The sequence below is a fragment of the Melospiza melodia genome, chromosome 6 (genome assembly GCF_035770615.1).
Source record: "Melospiza melodia melodia isolate bMelMel2 chromosome 6, bMelMel2.pri, whole genome shotgun sequence".
NCBI lineage: Eukaryota > Metazoa > Chordata > Aves > Passeriformes > Passerellidae > Melospiza > Melospiza melodia.
In genome coordinates, this window is record NC_086199.1 from 12,781,117 (window position 1) to 12,805,108 (window position 23,992).

Genomic DNA, 23,992 nt, shown 5'->3' on the forward strand with positions numbered 1-23,992 from the left:
CAAATTAATTTCTGTGAAATCTATTTTTAATTATGCTGTACCTAATTATACCAGATTTACTATCACAAGGGAGAAATGCTCTAGTGTCCAAAACACACAATATTTTCTGATATCCAAAGCAGAGTGAGTATGCCCAGCCCCTTAGATTAATCTTGCACTGATGCTGTGTGTGATATGTGGTGATGGATATATCCAAAATGCACCAGTATAAAGAGACAGGAGATCAGAAGGGATGTTTGGAATTGGTGAATATGGTCTTGTGAGCACTCACACTTGACACTGACTGCCTTCTGAAATTTTCGTTCCTGCTGCTTTTATTGCAAGGCAAATTATATTCCTGAATCTCATGCTTTCCTTTCCATTGTGAATGTCTCCAGATTTAGTCTGTGTTCATATTTCCATCTCTTTCAGTTGCTGAACATTTTGCCTTTCCTGCCATATTATTGCCCCAGGCAAATGCTGCTGAGTCCTGGAGGAACACAAGTCTGTCGGTGTGAATCCTGGGTTCTGCTATCATGATGTTGCTTTCATCCTAACAGCAACATCTAACCTCATGATATATGCTGTGAATGTCACAGGCAGCCTTGCAAAGTGAGCCCTTCAGCTCCCACCTGGGAACCTGTGCTAATGCATTACTTTGGAAGAAGACCTCTATGAACACAGTCAAGGGCACCTTAAAATTCCCACTTGGTTGGTACATTTATAGAGAAACATATTTGGGGCAGCCTAGGCTCACAAAAATGTAGTGTAGCCCCTGTGGTGTGCAGGGTGCTGCTGTGCCTGGCAGCTCTGTGCTCAGCACTGCTGCCTGTGAGCAGGACATGGCCCTACCCCGTGGGCTGTGCCAGGCAGGGGAGGAGGGGCAGGGAGAAGAAAACCTGCTGCCTGAGGTGTTGGACTTGGGGGTAGGCAAGGAAAAGATGCTGCTCGTGGCTGTGCTGAAGGCTTGTGATGCACAGCTCTGATCCAGAAAAGCATATGGAAGTATGATTGACTCTAGGCAATGGCTTTTTATCATTCCTCAGGTTACTGAGCTGTTCAGCCAGGGTTTAACACTTAGCTCTGCTGGAAGTTTTGCTTAGCTGGTATTAAGTTTATCCAGATTTTGTGTCTTGATGGGGAGGCCCAGGTCAGAACTCGGGGTGGGGAAGTTGTACAGCACCACTGGAGCCTGGGAGTGCCAGGCTGGTATTCAGAGTTTCCCTGAGCTGCGTGGCAAGTGCTGTAAGTACTGTGAAGCACACTGGAAGTCCCAGATTTGTTAATGCTGCAGGGACAGCAGGTTTGCTACCCAGTGTGGCTGGGATGCTGCCCTGCCTGAATTGTGCTGTAGAGCACCACAGTGCCCTTTCCATTCCGCTCAGCCGAGTATCCTGCGCCGTGGAGGGGGAAAGCAGTGGGGAGCCATTAGCTCTGCTTCAGTGATGAAGCGCCAGGCGTGTGGTTTCACAGGCAGCTTCCACTGACCTCGTGCTGGGCAGCTGCCAAGGGCTGGTGCTGGCTGCCCATGCCCAGCTGCACGTCCCCATGCCCGGTGCCAGCCCCAGACAGGGATGCTCTGCGTCACCAGGTCATCCCAGGATGGCGCGGGGAAGCGCTGCCCCTTTAGGCAGCTGCCTGCGCTCGGGTGGGCACAAAAGCTGAGGCCTTGCCCATTGTTAGTGGCAGGCTTTTAAGCAGAATGTAGGCTTTCCAGGTCCCAGGCTTTGGCCCCCTGCCTCCCCCACACTCCAGTTCTTGCCCTTTTTGCAGTCACTGTTACAGGATTCCCCAGATCTGAGGTCCCTAGGCAGCTCTGGTATCTTCTGTGACCAAAACCAGTCCTTTTATGCATTGAGGGAGCAAGTAGGAATGTTTTTATTCTTGTGATACCTCTTAATGCATTTTGCTTGAGGAAGTGTTTGTTAAAAAGGTCGAGTAGGGTTAGAGAAAGATAGATAAATTTGAGCCTCTGGGCGTTCTGTGGCTTGATGGGCATGAAGCTCTTTCTGTGTCTGCCTCTGTCAGGGGCTTACAGTGCCATCATGTCAAAGGCTGGCACTGGCTACTGCAGCACCATCAGGACTTGCTTTTCTCTTCCTTCTGGCAAGCAGTTTGCTGGGAGACCATTTGTATTATTTAACTAATGATGACTAATACTTAAGAGTGGATATCTGAGCAATGCAGGAGTGTGTCAGTCTGAGGTCTCAGCACTTTCTGTCTGGGTTTTGTGCCTGAGAACACAGCCTTCCCTAAAAAGATAAAAAAGCCAAAAAGTGCTTTACTGGAATCCTTTCATTCCTCCTTTTTGAGAGTGAATCATTCTGAAAATGAGTTCTCTAAAAATTCTCATCTCAGTTTTTGTTGAGGCAAAATTGAGTGATAAGTAGTTTTGGGGGACAAACAGAGAAGTTCGGGAGTCCCATGTCTCTTCTGGGATGTGCACTCTGTGTTTGTGTGTGTGTGTTTTGTCCCAGCTCTGGGTGACAGCCAGATCCCCACCACGTTCCTCCTTCAGTCCCTTGTGTGTTGACACAGGTGTAGGGACTGAGGACATGTATCTCCATTCTTCTGAGGCTGTCAAAAGCAGGTCTTGGCTCTTGGCAGCAGCCAGGGATGGCTGGAGGTTGAGGTGTGGATGAGCCTTTGCAAACATAACCCCGTGCAGTCCCATTCTGGTTGCTGCAAGGGGAGCAGCAGCCCACAGCCTGGACACTGCACTGGGCAAAGTCCAAGCAGCTCCTTGGAGCCTCTCACACAGCTCAGGGTGATGGAGTAGCCTGACAAAGCAACCCAAAATGAATCTGCTCTGTGACATGTGCAGCTGGTTGGGCAGAGCTTACCGGGAATGAAGCTTTTGCCTCATGCATGATGTTTTTGAGCATCATGTTGTGTCTTGTGTATTGCTCTGCTTTGGCCTGAGTGTCCTGCTCTTGGGTACTCATGGAGCCTCCAAGGTCTGAGAAGTCTCAGAGGTCTCTGTTTAATTTAATATTTTTTTTGTTAAATAATTTATACCCAGTTGCAGCCTTCCTCTTTTTTCCTCACTGCCTTTCAGGACAGCACCTGCTTCCCTCCTAAAGAAGCCATTAGCGTGCATGCTCCGAACCAAAATGTTAGCTCAGCTGTAACAGATGGATGGATATGGGCATCATGTAGCAACTTAATGAATAATATCTATCACCTAATTTCCCAAAAGTTGGCATGTAATGAGTCTGATGCTGTGATTATTACCTCTGTAAATCATGACTTTAGGATGCAGACAGTCCCTCCTGCCCCAAGGATATGGGGCAGCCAGGCAGTGATGTACGTTTAGTTGCTGATGTGTTCAGGAGCTTGCCATCGCCTCTGAGTTATCTTCTGCAGCACAGACACTGCACAGATTAGTGCAGATTGGAGGGGAGGGAGCTGCTGTGTGCATGTGTGTGTGTTTGTTCCCTGGAACCAGCTGCTGGAGGTGCTGTGGGCTGGGCTGTGTGGGATGGAGGTGTGACTCCCAGGCTGGCATTTTTGGTCTCTCCTCAGGACTAAAGAATATGGGAATGGAAATGGAGATTGCTCACAACTGTGTAGAGATGCTTGTTTGTGGTGAATACCTCTGTAGACAGAGGACTTTGACCTACCAAACACAACCTTGGCTTCAAGGGCTAAAGCTGCCAAACCTCTGCCCAAACCTCCTCCCACTACAGGAAATTTCTGTCCCTGATTTCTTCCTACCACAAACCACGTCTGGCCATAAAGCAGAGCCAGTGCCCATATTGTGGGCTCTCAGCTTGCTCATGCAGTTGATTCCTAGCCAGGGGAGGCATCTCTGCTTGCAGGGCCCTCCCACACCTTCTTGTTCTTCATCAATTGATTGTAAAATTATTATTCTGATGGGCTTTTAAGGTGTCTTTCATTAGATCCTCTGCTATGACAGTTGGTAGGGATGTGGATGAATCAGATATTGCAACTGACCCTTGGAAAGCAGCTACTGCCACTCTGTCTGCCTGTGCTGCTGGCTGATGCTGCAGTTTTGCTGTGCTGTCTCCCCTGCTTGGGTACCTCTGTGTGTTTGTTTAATTTCTCTTTTCCTTTGAATTTGCCCCCATCCTGTGGTGTGTGGGTGAGTGTGGTTATAGCTGGCTGCATGTGGCCCAGAGCAATGGACACCCTGATGCTGTGGTCCTCTCCTCCACTGCAGTGCCTCTGAACCTTATCACCCCTGTGATAAGCAGAGGTGAAAATAGCCTGGAAACTGTGACAATGGCTGCTTTGGGTCAGACTGAGGATCCCCTTGGCCTCATGTCCTGTCTCCAGTAGTGCTCAGGGGAATAAGAACCGGGGCAAAGTGGTGACCACGTATGATGATGAGTTTCCCTACAATACTCTCCCAGCCACCAGAGATTTGCAGCTGAAGGACTTCCCAAGCCAGAAGTGTTACCTTTGGGTTTGGTGGCCCCTATGCAGCCACCACTGGCAGTGCCACAGCTGCTCTCAATTCCTGCAGCTCAGGCCCAAAGCCCAGATGCTCACCTGGTTAGTGGGGGGATGGCTGTAAAATCAGCTGTGCTGTGGCTGTCTGGGTGATGTGAGCCATAGCTCATTTCCAAAGGCACTGGGTACTCTGGGCTGCATGGACTGGGGCCGCTCAGCCATGTGCTGGTGTCTGTGTGTTTCAGGGGGAGCCACTGAGGGGCTGGGAGAGGAGACCCACAGTGCTGATGGAGCATGTCTTGTGCAGGGGGTGGCACGCCTGAATTAGCCTCTCTCTCCTCCCTCTGTCGTGTTGGCTTGCACAGAGGTGACCAGTGTCACCCCAGATGGGTCAGCTCCCACAGTGCTGTCACCCTCATCTCACCCTGTCCTGCAGGGCTCCCTGCTGGAAGTGTGGGCAGGTTCTGCAGAAGGAAGGTGAGGATTCCAGCAGCCTGCTGGAAGTGCAGGGCCAGGGGGGCACATGCAAATACCCCGAGAGCCCATACTCTCAGGCATCTTTTTACAGCCAAAAGATGCCCTGGAGCATTTCCTTGGTTTCCTTTCTTCCCCCAAATAAGCAAACACCATCCTGCCAATGCTTTGTGGTGTTCCCATACCTGCTGGAAAATTCCTATCTGCTCAAGCAAGGCTGCTCGTGCCGACGGATTTCCCAGTGAAACACCAGTTTCTTCTCTTTAGCTCTCAGCAGTGAATTGGCTGCAGTTGGTCTGAGTCTGTTGAGCCTTTTTGTCACTAAAGACATTGTAGTGCTTAAGGCATTACTGGTTACATAAGCTGGCTGTCTCCAAGGGGCTTTGCTGTGGCAGGATGCTCCTTTAGGGTGAGGGAAGAGCCTGCCTCAAAACAGGGGGACGTGAAAAAAAATACACATATGTGCTTGACTTACTTGAACTTAACCCACCCTGCAGGAAAACGCAGATTTTGGAGTTTTCATGCATTCTCTCTGGCTCCACAGATTAGAAGGGGACCGTGGGAAAGCTGCCAGGGCTTGGAGATCAATCCAGCCTTTGTAAATCCTTTCATCTGACTGGCGGCTCCGTACAATTGAGTATTACCCACTTTATTATTGTTGGCTGATTAAATTCCTGTTGGTCAACACAAATAGTGCTGTGCAGGCTGTGCCTTCATGGGATGGAGATTGGCATTGCAAAGCACTTCCTAGAGAAAGGCAGGGGCAACCTGTCACTTAAAACCACATTCAGAGGGTGTTTGGCAGCCATGGGGAGGAGGGGGGGAGAACAAATCCCCCCATGCAGGCAACTTCCCAGGCATTTCTCGCATGCCTGCCGAGGTTCAGTTGGCAGTGAGGGAGTGTGAGGTGGGGTCTCCGCTTTTCTGGCAGCAGTGGGAGCAAGCAGCAGCCTCAGCAGGGATGCACTCACCAAGCCCTGTGTCTGCAAGGTGGGGGAGGTGTGGTGGGGGGTGACTCCAGCCTGTGTAACCAGGATTAATAGGATGAAATTAGGTGAAGGAGAAAGTTGTCAGGAAATGTTTCCTCAAGGTGAAAGCTGTTAGGCTGCAGCACAGCTTTTCAAGGGAAGCAATGGGCACTTACCTACCTGGGTTGTGCTTAAATGACAATCTGAGAAAAATCTGCCTTTGGGGAGGAGATGGGTGTTACCAGTGACTTCAGGGGCTCCAGGGAGATGTGACTGCTCCCCAGGGATAGTGCATTTCTAGGAGGGATGGCGGGGCTGCAGGGTCGTCAGCTGAGGTTCAGGTTGGGCTACTGTCTTCCAAAGCAGGATGTTACCAGTAAGTGAGCAGCTGGGACTTGCCCTGGTGTTAGGGCTCCTGAAACAGCACCCCCTAATTTTTTTGGCCTTTCAAAATGCTATTTCTATGTAATGCCTGGCTTGTAAGAGGGAGGGCACAGAACATATTTCTCAGGAGTGGGAGTAACTGGCAAACAAATAATTTGGGAACCTCTGTGCTAGATGACCTGAAACCTATTTATGCTTTTATGAATGGTGTTACTTTGACCATCCATGTATTTTTACATCACTGTCCTTGTGCCTGAACCAATGACACACCCTTTATCTTTGGGTGAATGATTTGTTTCCCATCTCTGTGCAGCGTGCACCCCTAGAAAACGAACCCACCACAGAATATGCACTTGAAAGCCAGCAGGCAGAGGTGGATCCTGTGTGCTGCTGTGTGGTGGGGCTGACAGTGAGCCATGAAGGCTGCCTTGGCCCAAGAAAGCACATGTCAAAGGCTGCCTGGCCTAGGAGAGCCATGTCAGCCTGCCTGGCAGGGAGCCCTCAGCAGCCAGGCCCAAGGGCTGGAGAGAGGGGCAATAAACTGGTTAATAAATAACAGGGAAAGCTGGCAGTGTTGCATAGTTTTAGTTTCTGCATGCAACCTCAGAGAAACGTGGCAAAGGTTCGCACAGCCCTTTGCAACATTGTGTGAGCACTTGTTTGGCTTGGTGGATCAGAAGGTCTTTTCCTGCACTCTGAATCATTGTGGGACTGATTTTATTATCCCCAGGGGCCACATGAGAGCTTGGGCTCTCCTTGGCTACGCCAGGCCAGGTGATGGATGGTGCAGTTCCCTGGTTTGCTGTCACCCCCAGGGATTTTTCCTGTGGGGTGCTGCCAGGACAGCTGCCCTGACAGCCAGGGTTGCTCAGCATCCCCTGTGAAGGCCATTTCTGGCAGAGATCAACCAGCTCTGTAGTGTACTTCCCTAAAACTCTTGGCTCAGGGTGGTAGCGAGGACAAGAGTGAGTTACAATTATTAGGGGAGCTTATCTGAGGGTAGACTTGCTGCTTCTAAATGATATCTCCTATTGTTATTGTAGTAGCACTGTACTATTAACTTGTTTTAAAACAGGTTTTGTTCCCTTGTCTCATTGTTTCAATCCAGCCCAGTGATACACTGTAATCTGTGCCTCCACCTTGTTTCTGCTCCCATCAGACACTGCATTATGAAATTCTTAGGTATGCATTGTCTAGCCTTTCTTTCCAGGCATGAATTGTACATTTGCAGTATTTGGATTCTTAAGCCATACCCTGTGTCACTTGCTTGGGTATCTGGAGTTCTGCTCAGTTCTGGGTTATAGCATATTTTTGGTTGGCCCACTGCTGTTCCCAGCTGGTCCTGACAGAGCCCATGCTGTTTTGGCATAGCCAACACATTCCACTTGACAGCCCTTCTCCTGTTTAATTTCCTCTTGCTGACTCCCACGCCAGGAAAGGGCTGCAGGTAGGAGTAGGGGCATTGCTGTTTCCCAAAACAAGGAATTTCCCTTCACCCTCAGGTAAGAACATAGGCAACAGCCTCTGCTCTCTTTGTGTAATTTGATGGCATAAAGGGTCTCCTCTGTGGCACAGTTGTTTGTGGTTTTTTGGTTGAAGTTTTCTCAGGTGAAAGCTGGCGGGGATTGGATCCATGCCATCTTCCAGCTTGACCCTGAAGTACAGTGAATAAAGTGTGCATACTTTATAATTCTTTATGTGTGGCTGTTTCTCCTGACTGTAGTGAGTCCCTGAAGAAGTTTAGGAGGAAGCGCATCTTCATCTCATGATCTCACACCACTGTTGGATTGTGTTTATCACAAACCAGTTAAGTTAGAAGACAACTGTAATATGTAATGTTTAACTATAAGCTGCAGTAGGAGAGTGTGAAGCTGAGGGGGTTTCTGCTGCTGGATGGGAAGGAGGAACTGGGCAGGGGAAGAGAAAATAAATTCCTCAGAAAACCCCCAGATCACAGGGGAACATTCTCTTCTGCTCTGGACTGCAGCAGAGTATTTCTTCCTAAAACACTGGGTCTCGGGGAGAGGCCAGCACATTAAGCCAGCTAACTGCAAAACACACAGAGAAATCCCAAACTGAGCTGTAGGTGAACACTGGAGCCTTCCCAGGTGCCCATCCTTGCTGGTAGGAGTCACTGACTCCACAACTGCAGTTATTTTTGGCAAGTAGGACTGGGTGTGGGGCTTCTGCCTGCAGTTGAGCAAAGCTCCATATCCCTGGCCACAGAAATTTGTGTCTTTGACACGTTCATGTACAATCCCCAACTCCAGAAGAGCTTAGTGTGCAGGGATTTAGACATCCCTGGTGATGGACTCACAGCTATTTTAGGCTTTCTCCCCTTTTCTCTCTGAGGGTCTGACTAGAAATTTCATCCAGAGCTAAAAATTACTTGAAACTGAGTATGTGGGATAAAAAAAAAAAAAAAAGCTCTTTTGATAAAACAGTGTTTTCCTACCAAAAGCTGCTTTACCTAAAGTTTTCCAACCAGCCCTCATCCTAAGTGGTGTGGCACTGTGAAATGAGGCCTCTCCCTGGCCTCTTGGCCAAGAGTCCTCCCTGCCAGCCCCCAGGTGGGAATGAGGTTTGTTGCCATCCTGTGCAAAAATGCCATTTGTAACTGGGGAAATGCTTTTTGCTGCAAAAAGCATCAACACCTTTGCCACCTTGCACTCCTTTAGGCTCAGGGAGAGAGCTGGGGGCAGACAGTGCTGAGGTTAAAGATGAGATGTAGGGCAGCCTGTGAGGGGGGGGATAATGAATTCATGGGCACATGGAGACCATTCAGCAAGCTCTGGGCTCCTGTGGGGCCCTGGGTGGAAGGACTTTGATCTGACTCCAGCCTTGTCCCAACTTTGAATGGTTCCTGCTCTCAGCCCTGCCATCGCTGCAGACAAAGGCGAGGGGAGCAGGGAAGAGGAAGGGGGGCTGTTTACCCTCATCAGAATGGTCCAGTGGCCTGAGTCAATACAGCCTATTTTTCATTAACCTAATCATTAGTTTTTCCTCACTGCCAATTAAATTTTTCCTGTCAGTACTCAGAAGGGCATCATTTGAATCTATGAGATTTTTTTTTTAATTTAATAGGGAGCTTCCTGGACATGGTGGGGTTATTTGAGGAGTGGAAATGAAAGTTGAATTTCTGTCTGGATGGAAGAAGATTTTTTGAGTTTTAATTATCACGCAGCTTGGATTCCTGACGGTTGAGGACTGTGTTGGAAAGGCTGGTTTCCATTGTGTGGAGTGGATAATTATGCAGCCCTCTCCCAGGCTCACTGCTTTTATTGTCCTGAAGAATCTTCCCAAGCAAAAGGGGGGAGAAGATTTACAACCCAAAATGCATTTTTAGAGCCTGCAAAACTTTCAACTTGATGTTTGCAAAGGGAAACTTCTGCAACTATTTGAGATTTTGTTTACCCTTTCAACAAAATAACCCCCATCAATTAATCTGGTAGTCTGCCTTTCCCCTCACAGGTTGCTTAGGAAATAGTTTTGTAAACTAAGAGAGCCCTTCTGCAGCTGGATTGCTTTGTGCTATCAGTTTCTAAGCAGAATTCCTGGCAGTGGGAATTTCTGCATAAAATCTACTGTCCCATTTGTATGTAGAGTGTTGAATAGAAGATTTACAGCCATCCAAAACTTGGAAGTGTTTCTTACCTAGGAGGTAATGTTAATCTATCCAGGAGAACGTGTTAAAGGATTCAAAGAAACCAAAAATGCCAAAGCAAAGCTCATTTACAGCTGTTCTCTTTCACAAGCCTTTGGATTAACCTCGTGTCTTTCTCACTGGGTTTTGAACCATGGATAGTTTGAAGTTTGCCATGAAAATGGAGACATTTCAGCAAAGGTCTGGTCAAATCTGGGGAAGCTTTTGGAACTGCAACAATCCCACCAAATCCTCCCAGGGTGGGATGAAATCTGCATGTGTTTGGGTGGGATCTGATCTGGGGGCAAACATCCTGTGCAACTTTGATTAGTGTGATGAGATGAAAGAGAAAAATGCTCGTTGTGGATGCTCACTCTTTTTCTCCTTGCTGAGAAGTGGAGCAGCAATAGTGCAAACTGGGGACCAGGGAGGAGATTCTGGAAGCACTTGTGCTCATTTCAGTGGATTTGTAAGAGATAATTTAGCAGGACAGCTGTGCATGCAAACATTTCAGATAGGCCTTATTTCCAGGGCTTTCTGACTGTGACAAGGTGGCAGAGGACTCTGAACCCAGCTTGACTTTCATTTGCAATTCTTTTTTGTTTGAAGTTCTTTTGGCGTGAACCCAAGAGGATTTGGGCTTCTGCTAGCTACGTTCCAGTCTGAAAAGACCACGTGGTTGTTTTGGGGAAGTTAGCAATTTATTGTGGGGGTTTCTGGGTTATTAAAATAGCTTAAAACAACCCAGTCTCCATTTCCCATCCTCACTTTTCAAATCAGTGCTTTCATTTGTGCTGCCCAGAGACCCATAGACACAGACTGTGCTGTCTCTGTAGCCTTCTCCAGCCCTTTCCTCTGACAGGGTGCCTCCAAGCCTTGACCACAGTTGGACTGTCAGTGCTTCTGAGGCTGCTTCCTCACCCACGTGGTTTCCTGGCATTCTCCAGCTTGCCTACATACACTGAGCAGCCTCTTTTTTAAGCTTCTTCAGCTAGAGACCATATGTTGTTACTATAGTCATACCAAGCCTTGTGCACGTTGGCCTTCTGTGATTTAGGACTGTGAATTTATGTGGAAAAGCTGGATAACTCTTAAAGATAAAAACCCTCTTTTTTGGTGGGGAAGTACTTTTGAAACCTCTGTCTGTATTTTACACAGCCATCTGTTTCTAATATAACTTTTTTATTGCAAACATCCCAGTAGTGTCACAGAGCTTTATCCCAGCACTTGTTCTTCTCCCCACAGTCTTTCCAGCTCTCTTTTCTCCTTTGCCAGCCACTCTGCAATTAGGTGAGACTTTCTGCAGGTGATGGAAAACCAAAAGGCATGGATGGTTTCAGATTGCTGAATCTGACAAGACAACAGAGGCTGCTTAGTGATTTCATTTTTTGCCTTCAAGTAACTCGTGATGTTTGCTTTCTGGAATTAAAGTGAAACATCCACAGTTTTTCCTCATGTGATATTGCACAGGGTAGACATGGAAAACAGGGTTGAAGGGCTCTCAGTTTCACCTAAGCAATCCCTTTGCCCCAGGTCAGACTCTGCTCTACCTAAACTGCTCCTGACAGATGTTTGTTTAACCTGCTTGTGAAAGTCATCATCAATGGCAATTCCACTGCCTCCCAAGGCAACCTCTTCTACCCCTAAATATTGCTGGTATTAGAGACCTTGCTCTTCCTGGATGGAGATGGAGTACAATTTATTAACTTTTTAATTCTTCTGGCAATCATTTACATGTTTGAGTCGTTTATTTTATCTATGTTTGGTCTTTTCTTCCCCAGGCTAAGCAGGGTGGATTCCTTCAAGCTCTCCTGCTAGGCTGTACTTTCCACACTCTGATCCTCCTTATTTCTCTCCTGAATTTTTTCCAAATAGCCTGCATGAGTTTTGAAGCGTGATGCCTAAAAGTGGACACAGATCTGTATCCAAGATCTTTAATAGTACTGGTAAGGGAGGATTATTTCCCTTGTTTACATACAGGTCTCTTGTTTCTGCATCATGATACGATCTCAGATATTGTTTTCAGCCTAACAACTGGTTCATGCACAGTTTACAAGTTGCAATGTAGTCTCCAAGATCCTTTTTCTCAGGACTGCTGTGTGCTGAATGAGGAATCAAAGGATGCTGCCATAAAGGTCTGGGATCACCTTGGCAGAGGCTGTGAGTGTGGCAGGCTGGCAGTGGGATGGACTGAGCCTTGGGTTGATGCTGTAGAGACAGGGAGAGCAGCTACCTCAGCAGTATCCAAAGTCAGGCAGGAAGGGTTGGGTTTTGGCAATGGCAGAGGGGAATTGAGTAACTGGATTGATACAAACAGAAAGGAGTACAGCCTGTCCCATAGGTTTCAGGAAATTTCCCCTGGGACCATACTCTCATGCTGCAGTGTTCATCAGTGCCCCCAAAAGGAGGTTGTGGAGCAAAATGGGCCACTCTTGCAGAAAGATCCACACTACCCCAAATGTTGAGTCCTTTGTAGCCAGTGGAAAGACACTAATCGGCTTTGGGGCTTTTTCTGACCTGGTCACGTGATTGTGCTATCAAGATTAAAGCAGCACGAGGAAGGAAAAGAGGCTTAAACAGCTGAGGGTGCCTAGCAGGTCATTTTAACCTTTTCATAATCATTAAAGCTGCAGAATCCCATTAGCAGTGAGTGACTTGCAGCTTCTCTCCTCTAACAAGCACTGGTGACACAACTTTCTGTTCACCTCTGTTTTCCCCCCAGGACAGAGCAACCCAGCTGGACCCAAACATTGAGCCAAGTTTGGCCATTCCTTCATGTGGTTCGAGGAGTTTGTTGTACCAAGGAGAATCAATCCATGGGTCTATCAAAAGCAGAGGATTTATCTCTCAGTTTCTAAAATTAGACTCTCTTGGAAGGTCCTGCTCAGGCCATACTGTGGTAGATCAGCCCTTGTCCATCTGTGGCTGTAGCAGAGAGGTACAGGATAAGGAAGATTATGATGATCTCCTAAGTCACTTCTTTGGCACTGGTCAGTGGGCTATGGCTTTACTCTGCTGGATTGGTGACAGCAGAAGATCCTGCACTGCTACAGGGCAGCTCTGACATGGGAAGCAAAGCTTTTTGAGTGAAGCTGTGTTAACTAAGGCATGAGGCCCTCAAAGAGCCTCTAGTTTATTGGTGTTACTCATCTTTTTCTCTCTTGCAAGTTTTCATGAGTGCAGCATCATGTCCAGTAGTCAGTCTGATCCTCCTCTGTCTTTGCTCCAACTGTATCTTCTTCTGTCTCCCTTCATATCATCTAGTAAGCTCTGGTGTAGAAATTCTTGCCCCACAGTATCTGGAAGACAGGATCACTCTGATCCACCTGAAACCTGAACATTGTCATAATTTCTTTAGAATTGTCCTTTCTGCATTCAGGCAGAAACCATTGAGTACATCTAGTGCTTGCACAGCAAATGGCTTCTTAAAGAGGCCAAGGAGACCCTGAATTCTGCCTGGTGTCAGTGGGCTGTGATGGGTGCTGCAGGTATTACAGCACCTGGGATTGATCTGGAGAGCACCTGCTTTCTCAGACAGGGCAGGCTTCCATGTACAGGGAGGGAGAGCACTGCAGGGGATGCAAATCAGCTTTTCTCTGTTTCTTGACACCAGTCAAGGCTGTCTGGCTGTGCGTGTCTTGGAAATTAATATTTCTATCAGTGTGTCTGCTTATTTCATCTAATTACAGTCTATTCACTCTTGACTGAAGGCTTAGTCTGAGGCTGAACCATCAGAAACTCGCACTGATTTTTCTCAGGGTGATGCCCACAGTCAGGCATTAAACACAACTTATAAAGCAGACACCTTTTTTTCCTTGGCTGTTTACCTTCAGAATTTCTGGGGGAATAGCAGAGAAGATCTCCCCAGGAAACCTGGCTGGGCAGCAGTGACTGGTGCCAGGGCTGAGGCAGTCTGTCACACAGGCAGCACCTCTGAGAAGCCTGGTGAAGGTGCTGTCCTCTGCATGCAGGCTTACAGGAGGGCTGTGGAGAGCCACAGCAGCACTGCCCACTGCCAGCAGCAGAAGAGCAGCTCCTGGTTGTCCCTCAGGAGGAGGAAGGTGTGGTTTCAGATGACAGGACTGGGGAGGAGTTTTACCACGTTCCTGTTTGGCAGGTTTCATGGTTGTGAGGGTTAGACATCCTCAGATGCAGATGTTCTCCAGTGGTGGCTGCTGTTCTGTGCTGTGATAGAGGGACAGCCCCCACAGAAATTGTCATGTCCACATCACCCAAGCAAGGAAGGAGAAACTGGCGGCCACCATGCTGCAGCACATGGACACACTGCTCCTTCCCTATCAGCCACCTCCTGGTGAAATCCTGATTTCAGGAGCTCCTCAACTGTTGGCAGTCATTGTGGGCAGATATTTTGCTGTGTGCAGAGATGATGTCATGGCTGGGAGTCACAGTAGTGAGCTGTAACTACCAGGGTCAGGAGAGACCATACCAGACTCTTGCAGACCAGCTTGAGGCTGCTGAGCACCCTGAGAGGTCTAATGAACTGAAACTGAGTCAGGAACATGCAGTCTTGGAAACCTTCAGAGCTCGTAGTTAGAGGCTTGCTATGAAATGTTAATTAAATAGCTGCAGCAGCATATGTTCCATCCTGCCAGAGCTGCACACAGCCATGTTGCCTGTGCATAGCCAGTCTTGTTAGAGTTAAAAATGTGTGTTATTCTGAGACTATATTTCTTTGTTATTCGTGATTGGACTGGCTGCACCCTTCTCTGCTGTTTTGACTGGTGTTTGAGTACCTGAGCTATGCCTGAGCTATCACCTGCACCTTGAGAATGAGGCCTCATCCTACCAGGCTCATTCAGACAGATGTTCTTGTGGGTGGCTTTGGATGCTGCAGATGGGCCTTTTATTTATTTAGTGTAGTCTAAGGCAGTGTCTGTTCTGTAGATGTGCTGCACCTCAGCTATGGAAATATTTAAGATTTGGCCTTAGTTCTCTTTCTGTGAGTGCATTCCTGCCATCTCTTTAACAGTGGCTGACAGAGTGCAGAGGAAATTCTCCCTGCACAACCCACAGTGAATGAGGTGGTGGGACAAGAGCTAGAGCAGGTTGGTGTGGTTTGCTTGCTGAATATCTTACAGAGGTACAAAACACGAGGAGCTTCTGTTTACCATAGACCTCGTTGTTGTGTATTCTCTTACCACATCTCAAGGGAGACCCCAAATTGTGACTAAGATGCTACTGGAAAGGCATGGGATTTGGGAATAGCAGAGTATGATATTTTGGAATGATGATCATGAAGATGTGAAGATGATCAGGGAGCTGGAACACCTCTCCTCTGAGGAGAAGCTGAGACAGTTGGGGTTGTTCAGCCTGGAAAAGAGAAGGCTCCAAGGAGTCTTAGAGCAGCTTTTCAGTACCCAAAGGGGGCTATGAGAGAGCTGGAGAGGAACTTTCTACAGGGGTATATAGTGATAAGGAGATGGGTTAATGGCTTTGGACTGACAGAGGTCAGGCTTAGGTTAGGTATAAGGAAAGAAGTTTGTACAATGAGAGTGGTGGAATGCTGTCACAGGTTGTCCCAGAGGACATCCTTGGAAACATTCAAGGACATGTGGATGAGGCTCTGGGCAGCCTGATCTAGTTGAGGATGTCCCTGCTTGCTGCAGGGGCTGTACTCTAGGTGACTGTTCAAGGTCCCTTCCACACAGATTATTCTGAGATTCTGCACCAAGGCCAACCAAAGAGCATTCCCTGAAAACCCTGGTGGTGCCATAGCAGAGGGCAGCACCTGTGAAACCAAAGGAACTCAGCTTTGGCTTTGTGGTGACCCTGCTCACATTTGAGCCATCCACTGACTACAGCCTGTTGTGAAATCTTGCCTTGCATACCAGTGTGAAACAGGACTTTGGGATTGGGGTTTTCTGGTAGGGACAGAAAGATGGGGGATGCCTAGGAAAACCAAGGGTGGTGCATTTGTCCATCTCTCCCAATAGTTTCCCTTAATGACAATATTCAAGATGTGTGAGTTTCATCTGCTTTCCAACTCCTCTGAAAGAGTGCTGTTGCTGTAATAAATCAACTTCTTTACAAGATATAACCACTGGCCATTTTTCAGCCTGCCTGTGTGTGTCAAGAAGCAAGACCAGTAGAGCACTACGAATATGAAATATAGTGGAGAAGAGCAGAGATGTGATAATGAAGCTGCCAACAAACAGCAAAGTGTTTTATTGAGCACAGGTGAAGGCCTTCTTATGAGATGATCTTTGATGGAAGGAGAGGAAGGGAAAATGTCAGCATTCTATCATGCAAAGAAGGCAGCTGGCAGAGCATCATTCCTTCGTGTGCCTTTCCTCTGTGGTTTGGGAGAATCCTTTAGGGATGCTGCTTTTTATAAGGATAGGAGGAGCCTTGTTTGCAGGACATTGACAACATATGGCTGTGCTTTGCTGTCATGAATCAAGCTTAGTTAAAGGAGCTCCTGGGGAAGAAGTGCATGGAAGCAGGGGGTGTCCAGCCCGGCTGCTGGGTGTGTGGGGCGCCTCTGAGCTGCATGGGGGGACAGAGCTGCAGTGGGGCACCGTGCCCTGGCCTGCCAGCCAGCACTCCAGCTGGGCTCTGTGTAACCTGTGCTTTGTAGCAAAAAGGCAAATCAAGAGTGTTGGAACCCAGAACATCCCTCTGGCTGTCCTGAGCAGCCAAGACCCCTGGCAGGGGGCTCAGAGTCCCTGGCACAGAGCCCAAGATGCCTGTGTGGTTTTGATTATGACCCATGGAGCAAGATACCAACCTTAGATGAAGATCTGCAGGCCACGACAGTTGAGTAGAACAATAGTGAATTTATCATGGGGTGAAAAATAGATTTTTGGGGTTTTTAGAATGGGGGTTCAGGGGGCAAGATGGAGGGATCTGGGCATGTCCAGCCTTTCTCCTTTTTCTTCTTCTTGGCCTCCATCTTCTGCTGTGATGTTGGCACTTTTAGTTTGGTTTAGAGTAGAAGCTCACTGTCTAACGTAGGTGATAGGTATTGGGAAGTGATTGTAAACATTGTATATGTAATTTTTAGTATAAAGACACAACACCGCCTGGAGGCAGGCAGAGTGCCTGGACTGTCTTGCTGAGTGGACCTCAGCAGGACAGGAGAAAGAACTTTATAGATAAGATACAATAAATAACCTTGAGACCAAGAAATGAAGAGCCCTGGCTCCTTCTTCAAGCGCTGGGCTGGGAAAAGAGACTTTAACTTATCTCGGGGTCACTCTGAGCAGTGAGAGGCCCCGAGACAAAAGGACGAATCAAACTTCAGTGGGGTGCTGTGGAAGAGAACTAAAGCTCTGTTCGTTCAGGTCTGCTTGTGTCATTTTGTTTGGTATTGCCCCGGCTGGGTGTAAGGACTGTCCTGCTGGGAATGAGTCCTATCAAAGGGCTCTTGACAATTTTCTCCTCTCACAGACACCTACATTAACCTTTTCTGACATCTCTGGTGTGAGCTGTCCTAAGTAAAGGGCAGCTTTTTCCTTATATTCATTTAGGTGCTAGCACCTCATTATGAGAAGATCTTAAATAAAAGTGTCTCAATCCCGACCTTGCAGCTACCACACAAACCTCTGCTCTGTATTCCTGTGGTTGGAGAAGTGGCATGCAAGGAAATGAAACCATTTATTTTGCTGCTGTCAAAATAAATGTGTAATTTATTATATTTACCCCTCTGTCAGATTCCTCTGAAATCTCAGATGAGAATCAGAAAGGCTACAAGTGTCTTTTAAAATTACACTGTTCTGTGCTCTGCAGGCTGCAAGATTGTTCTGTTTGTAAAAACAATTTCTAATTTATGTTTTTACAAAGCTTGAGGAGCCAGGCAGTTCCCTGCTCTCCAAGAGACCATTGAGTTAAAACAAGGTAGACTGATTTGTCTTGCCTCCATTTAGCTGTAATGAGTATTAAGTGGTTTATCTGTGTGGAGAAAAGTTACTCAGCTAGATTACACCCAAGCTGAATTGCATCCCATTCCAGATGGAGTATGTTTTTTAGAACAGTAAATCTTGAGGAGGGTGGATAATAACAGTAATGAACCTTCCTGAGCTGGAGTGCAGCTCGTGGACATAATGTGGGGAGCTCTACATCCAATTAGTTTTCCTAAGGCTTTGTAAAGAAACAGGACTTCAGGTTTCTCAGCTCTGTGAACAATTTAGCTTGTAGAATTTACATGGTGCAAGTGAGGATGGCTGATGGGGATTGCAGTTTTCCCTGTCGTGGGCAGCAGCCTGGCAGGGCACGTTCTGCCTCTCCCCAGCCTCCTCTGCTGTGTGATGGCTGCCACTGGGAGGGAGGCTGCTGAGTGGGATGTGAAATGTTGTGATGGGAAATTTCCTTCCCTCTGGTGCCATCTGGCCCACTGAGGCACCCACTGCTCGTGCAGCTGGTTCTCATGGCCCCAAGGGGTAACTAGAGGAGGATGTTGGCCCCAAGGGGTAACTAGAGGAGGATGTTGGCCCCAATGGCAACCCAGGCAGCACTGAAGGTGCCAGAAAGGTTATCCTTGGCCACGTGTCCTTGACCACCATGCTGGTCTGGTCACCAGCCGGGCACTAGGAGGTGTGAGTGGACTCAAAGTCAGTGCCGTGAGGTGTGGCTGGGTGGCTGTGCAGGGTTACACTGCTCCAGGGCCTGAGTCTGGGAGCTGCTGCAGCCACTGAGGAGAGTGCTTGGGGGCTGGTGAGGGTGGAGCCCTGCTCACAGCTTTGGCACAGCAGTGAGGACCATTTGTATGATTTCTGATGAAAAGGGATGTGAGGGTCTGATCAGTCAGTGATCCAGCTCTGCTGCCTGTCCTGGATGGTCAGTGAGGCTGTCCTTGTCTCCTGGCTCTGGGGGAGGCAGGAGAGGACGGAAGCTCACTGATAAGAGAAAGGTCAGAGGCAGAAAAATGTTGGGAATGTGTTTCTTGATATAACATGGGTGAGACCTAGCCTGGAGTTTCACTGCTTAGCCTGGCAGTGTTACTGCCTGCTGTTGTGAGAGTTATGGGCTTTTTTAGAACTGAGATCAAGATGCAAATGGTTCATCTGGCACCTGCCTCAACACAGGCAGGTCCAGAAGATGGAGCTGATTCCTCTCTGAGGGCATAGCAAAGACTGGGATGGCTCTGAGCACTCATTTGGGTTTTTTTTCTATTTTTTCCCTGTGTATATTTTATGTTTTCATAGGGTGTTTTCTGGCTGAGGTCAGACATCAAGCATGGTTTGGGTTTGAACAGTGGTGTCTGAAGAATTCTAGCAGTTCTCAAGTCAGGCTTTCAGAGCCAGTGGTGGGCATTGGTTCCCAAGAATGCAGGGCTTGCCTTCCCGAGGAATATCCTTTTTTTTGGTAAGCGGTATGAAACCACAGAGAGGCAATAATTCTCTATTTCCTTTTCTTTGGCAGTCATGCCCTATTCTTTTCATCAGCCAGACAGTCAGTCCTGGTAGCATTCAGAGCCTGAACATGGCAGCTTTTGCATCACCATTCATCCTCTTAACCTAAATTCCTTGTAGCTGCTGGCACAATGAGGGTACTGGTGGAGCTGGAATGCAGGTGGGAAGGACACCTTATCTGACCAGATCTGCCAGTGGAAGCTGTTGTATTCAGCACACAGCCAGTAGTCTCTGGTTGTCTTCAGACAGAGCTGGAGACTGGTTTTGGAGCTGTTTAGCCAAATGGGTATTGTTGTACTGATATTAGGGGTAAGTTAACAAAGTGGGATGGCCTGGGGCACAGAGGAGGTCAGACCAAAGAATCCATGGTCCTTCTGGCTTTGACAATCTCAAACTCCCCTTGCACCCTGCTGGAGGACAGGTTCATTACTGATTCAGCAGGTCCTTCAAGCTGATCCTGAAATCTTGCTGCATTCAGCACCAATCTGCAGCAGCATTCTGCTCAGCACCCTTAGCTGTGCACGGGTAATGCTGTGGTGCACGAGGCCTTCGCAGGAAAGTGCTTTGGATTGATTCTGTAACTGCTTGGTTTGCTCTCTCCTCCGACCTGGAGACTCCCCCATGTTGGGGTGGTTGTTGGGCTGAGTTTGCAGCTCAAGCTGGTGTTGCTGTGAGCATTGCCACCACTTAAGCTGTTCACTGAACTTACATAGCTCCCTACAGTGTCTTCTTAACCTTTCTCATGAGGACTTGTTTGGATTTCCTGGGTTTGAACAAAGCATAATCCAGTCAGAAAACTGAGCATTTTTCCTCTGAGAGTGTGCTTTAGATGGGCACATGACTCAGATCCATCCTGCTGTTCCTTTGTGTGCTTTGGCACTGGTCTGTTGGCACTGAGCATATTCCAGTTTTTCCCTTGAGTGGCCAAGGCAGTGTCAGTGATTAGCTGTGGCTCCCCTGCTGGCCCTTCTGCTGAGGGGCCAGAGGAGCATTCAGCCTTAGAGCTGAGAGCCTTTGGCAGCCACAGAGACAGAGAGGAGCTGTTCAGCACAGAGCCAGCCCAAACCTCACCCCTGTGCCTGCTGAGTGTTCCTGTGCCAGAGCTATAGCCAGAGGTGCCTGCTTTCCATGGAGGGCTATCCCAAAAGGTGCTGGGGCCACAGCAGCACACCCCACTCAGCACCTGGTTCCTTGTCCATTCATGCTCAGCAGGAAGACCTGGGGTGGGGCAGTGGCTTCTGCAGTCACACCAGAATAAATGAGATGAGGGAAGTTGTAATTTTGCGCTTTTTAGAGCCCCTTTAGCACTGTGGAAAATGTTTGGAGTTTTTAATATATTTATGTTTCAAATCTTTTCCTCCTGCTGTGGCAGCTAATGGCCTCTGCTACTCAAATTACAAGTGGAGGAGAAATTTTGCAAAGATCCAATTGTATGGGGGGAACTCATCAAGCTGTAATGAGACTGGAGAAAAGCTTGTCCCAGTGTCCTTTATTTTCTTCCCTGTGAAATTTTCAGATGTGTTTCTTCTAGGCATGGTTCAAAACAAAAGCCAGATGCTTTGGAGAGCAGTCAGCCACCCACAGAGCTCTCCAGTGACTTATCCTCTGTGCCAGGCCACCCTGTCTGGTGCTGCTGCAATGCTAAACTGGCCATTGCATTCCTTCAGGTTGAATATTACCATTTTATGTGAGGGTATTCCCTGTTTTATTGTCTTGGTGTTTTTCTGGTTAGTGTCACGTGCTTCCACTGGAAAAAACAGATGTCCTGGGCAGGCACTTGTTGTGTGTGTCAGGCTGTGTGCATGCTGCATGCAGCTCTGTGGCCCTGCTGAATACACTTCTCTCCCTTTTACAGCACTGGGAGCTGTGGCACTGACCTCCTCTTAGAGCTGTGCCAACAGCTTGGTTTTGTGAGTTTCTCAGTTGTTTTCTGAAAGAAAAAGGCACGTGTCTGGAGGGGTTGTTTATTCAAACCTAAAAGGAAACATCTTGTTCTGCTGTGGAGTATTTTGGTGCAGTCTAGATGAATGGGAATAGCTTTCAAAACTAGGAAATTACTTTTATGAAAATACAAAACACAGGGTTTCAACTTCACTTTCCTTCTGTATCACCCACCTCTCAAACTGGTATTGATGCAGATCCACAGAAGATATTGCTGTTGCTGAATCTCAACATTTTAATGAAAAAAACCTTTGATGGAGTCCCCCATCACCCTACACACATAGGGTTTCATTCATCAAGTCATTCCCAAACTTGCCTTTTACAGAGTGGGAAAACATGTTGCTTCTGACGCAAAACTTGCCTGTACCACAAGAAACTTAAATGTGTTTTTTTTTTTCCTCTTTTCCTAAAGATTCATCTTCCAACTATATCAGGCAACTTGAAACAAAAGTGAAGCTGCTGGAGGATGACAACAAGCTCCTTTCCCAGGTAGGTTTTATTGCCTAATAGATACTAGTGTGGCCCAGTTCTCCTGTTTCCATATGGTTGTGTCTGACTGCCCATGTTGATGCACACTGGCTTTTGGTAAACATCCTGTGCAGGAAGAGCACAATTCATAGATAGAATTGTGTTGTCCTTTTGTTAAAGTTAAAAAAATAGATAGAATTTGGTCTCCTTTTGTTAAAATTAAAAAAAATATTGGGAAAAAAAGTGAATCCTCTGTGAGTGTCTGTGTGTGTTTCAGAGATGCATTAATGCCTCCCTGCAGAGCTCCTTGACTCACCTCTGCTCCTGGGGATGCCACCAGAGTCCAGCTTTGCCTGTCCTTGCTGTAGGATTTTGCCTTCCTTGCCCATTTACATTGACTTTTATCTTGTTGAAAGAGGAGACTGTTGTCAAAGGACAGCCTTGGGAATAGTTGTGTGTGGTGCAGGTTCCCAGCTTTTATTTGAGATCTTACTTAAATCTGAACAGACTCTCTAAAGGGGCACTTTTTGCTTGCATCTCCCTTTCAAAGTCTACTCCACGTGCCACTGTGCTTTTGATCACTCATGCTGCTTACCTGTCTTTATATAGCAATGTCAAGCAGTGAGAAGAAAACAGCCATTCTGCCTGGGATGTCCTCTGGATCCCCTGTGAAACACAGCAGTTGGTGTAAACAGGGGCAGCTCTGCTGCATTTAATAAGGCACTGTCTATTTAAACCATTGGAAAAATGATCCTTTTTTTTACCTGTTCTTTGCATCCTTTCACTGCTTTTATGTTCTACCTTCCTGTGATTTGTAAAGATTTTTTTTCCCTATACTTTGCTTCTTATTTCAAGCACTATGTTTCACAGTAATTTTGTTCCAGATTCTTCCCAATTATAAGGGCTGGAAGTAGAAAAGCCCTGGTAATATTTTTTTAAATGCCTTTTTTCCAGTTGTGCTGTTCTTTGCATTTCACCAAATCAGAGAATAGATTGTTCCAGGTCACATTTTTAAAACATTCTCATTTAAAATAAACTCTCAAAAATAATAGAGAGCTCTGTGTGTACTGAAATTTTAATAACATAATTTTGTCAATTTTTTGAAATACATATTTTTACCGGACTCTGAGCTTTTTTAAAGATTACTCCTTTCTCCCAGCATACTCGTCGGCATTACTAGCCATGAAAAAAAACTCAGAGGGCACCAAAGGGTTAAACCCCAAAGGGTGCTCTACTCACCAGCTTTGTAGTTGCTTCATGTATTAATTGATTGCTAATTTGATTTTAAGTCCCCCTGTCTTTCTCCCAAACTGTGACTGAGCTGGTGTCTGGTGGCTTTAATTGGAGCTATTGACAGGCAGATGGATGTGCACGGGTACAGGGATGGGCTCAGTGTGCCCTTGGCCTGGCTTTGTCCTGCCACAGCCAAGCACTTTACTCTGTCACATCTGCCTTGGGAGGTCAGGAAGAAGTTGGTAATTAATGGTGAACATGAACAGGGTCTGCATAGCTGCATGGGCTTGTTGCTTTGGGAGGGTGAAACCCAGTTAATTTTGGGTTGTGCAGGGCTGCTTCAGGCTCATCAGCCCTTCACCTTCATGCTGCCCTGGGTGTGAGGGCTGTGCCTTTTCCTCCACTGTCCTCAGGTGTCATCACCTTTTGGGCTGTATTATTACAAATATTTGAATCCAGGAGGGTGGGAAATTACCTTAAAATAGCTCTGTGTTATGGAGAAGGCCAGTCACATCCTCAGTGGCAGCAGGCACTGATGCCAGCCTGGCCTGGCTCTGATGTGCTGTGCAGCCCCTGTGTGATGTCTGAATGGCTCTCCAAAAACACCAGGACCCAACTTGATTTAGATCACATTCAGGAAATAACTTTCTTTTATTATAAGCAGGGACTTAGTTGTCCTTAGGCCATCAGGGCTGTTGAAGAACTACCATGGGCTGGCTGAACTCCCTGGGAATACTGAGCTGCATCACCTCCAGCCTGTCATGCTACACACCCACATCTGGATTTTTTCTCTTTTAATGAGAAAGATTAGAAAAATCTGTATAGACACAGGCTCACATGCATATGTACATACAGTTCCCAGCACTTTCCCAGAAAGCATAATCCACTTACTGTGTTTTTACTTGCTTTGTCTGACTGGGAAGTGTTTGGCTGTTACCATGTGGATTTTGGGATAAGACTCTACTCAGAAAGGATCCTGGCAAACTTTCTCCTGTTTTCAAAGTTGCCAGGTGATCCTGGCTGTTTGAACTCTGCAGTGCCAAACTGGCTTGTCAACACCAAAGTCACATTTCAGCTCGGCTTGGCTTTCTCCCTGGGAGTATTGACTTTGCAAT

General features: G+C 47.3%; 1 protein-coding gene across 1 annotated transcript in view; it reads left to right on the forward strand.

Annotated features, from left to right (window-relative positions):
• Positions 1 to 23,992, forward strand: part of CCDC85C (coiled-coil domain containing 85C) — a 111,595-nt gene that overhangs the window by 46,744 nt on the left and 40,859 nt on the right. The window contains exon 2 of the mRNA XM_063159987.1: positions 21,589 to 21,665. Coding sequence (XP_063016057.1) covers positions 21,589 to 21,665 — 77 coding nt within the window. The remainder of the gene's footprint in view (positions 1 to 21,588; positions 21,666 to 23,992) is intronic.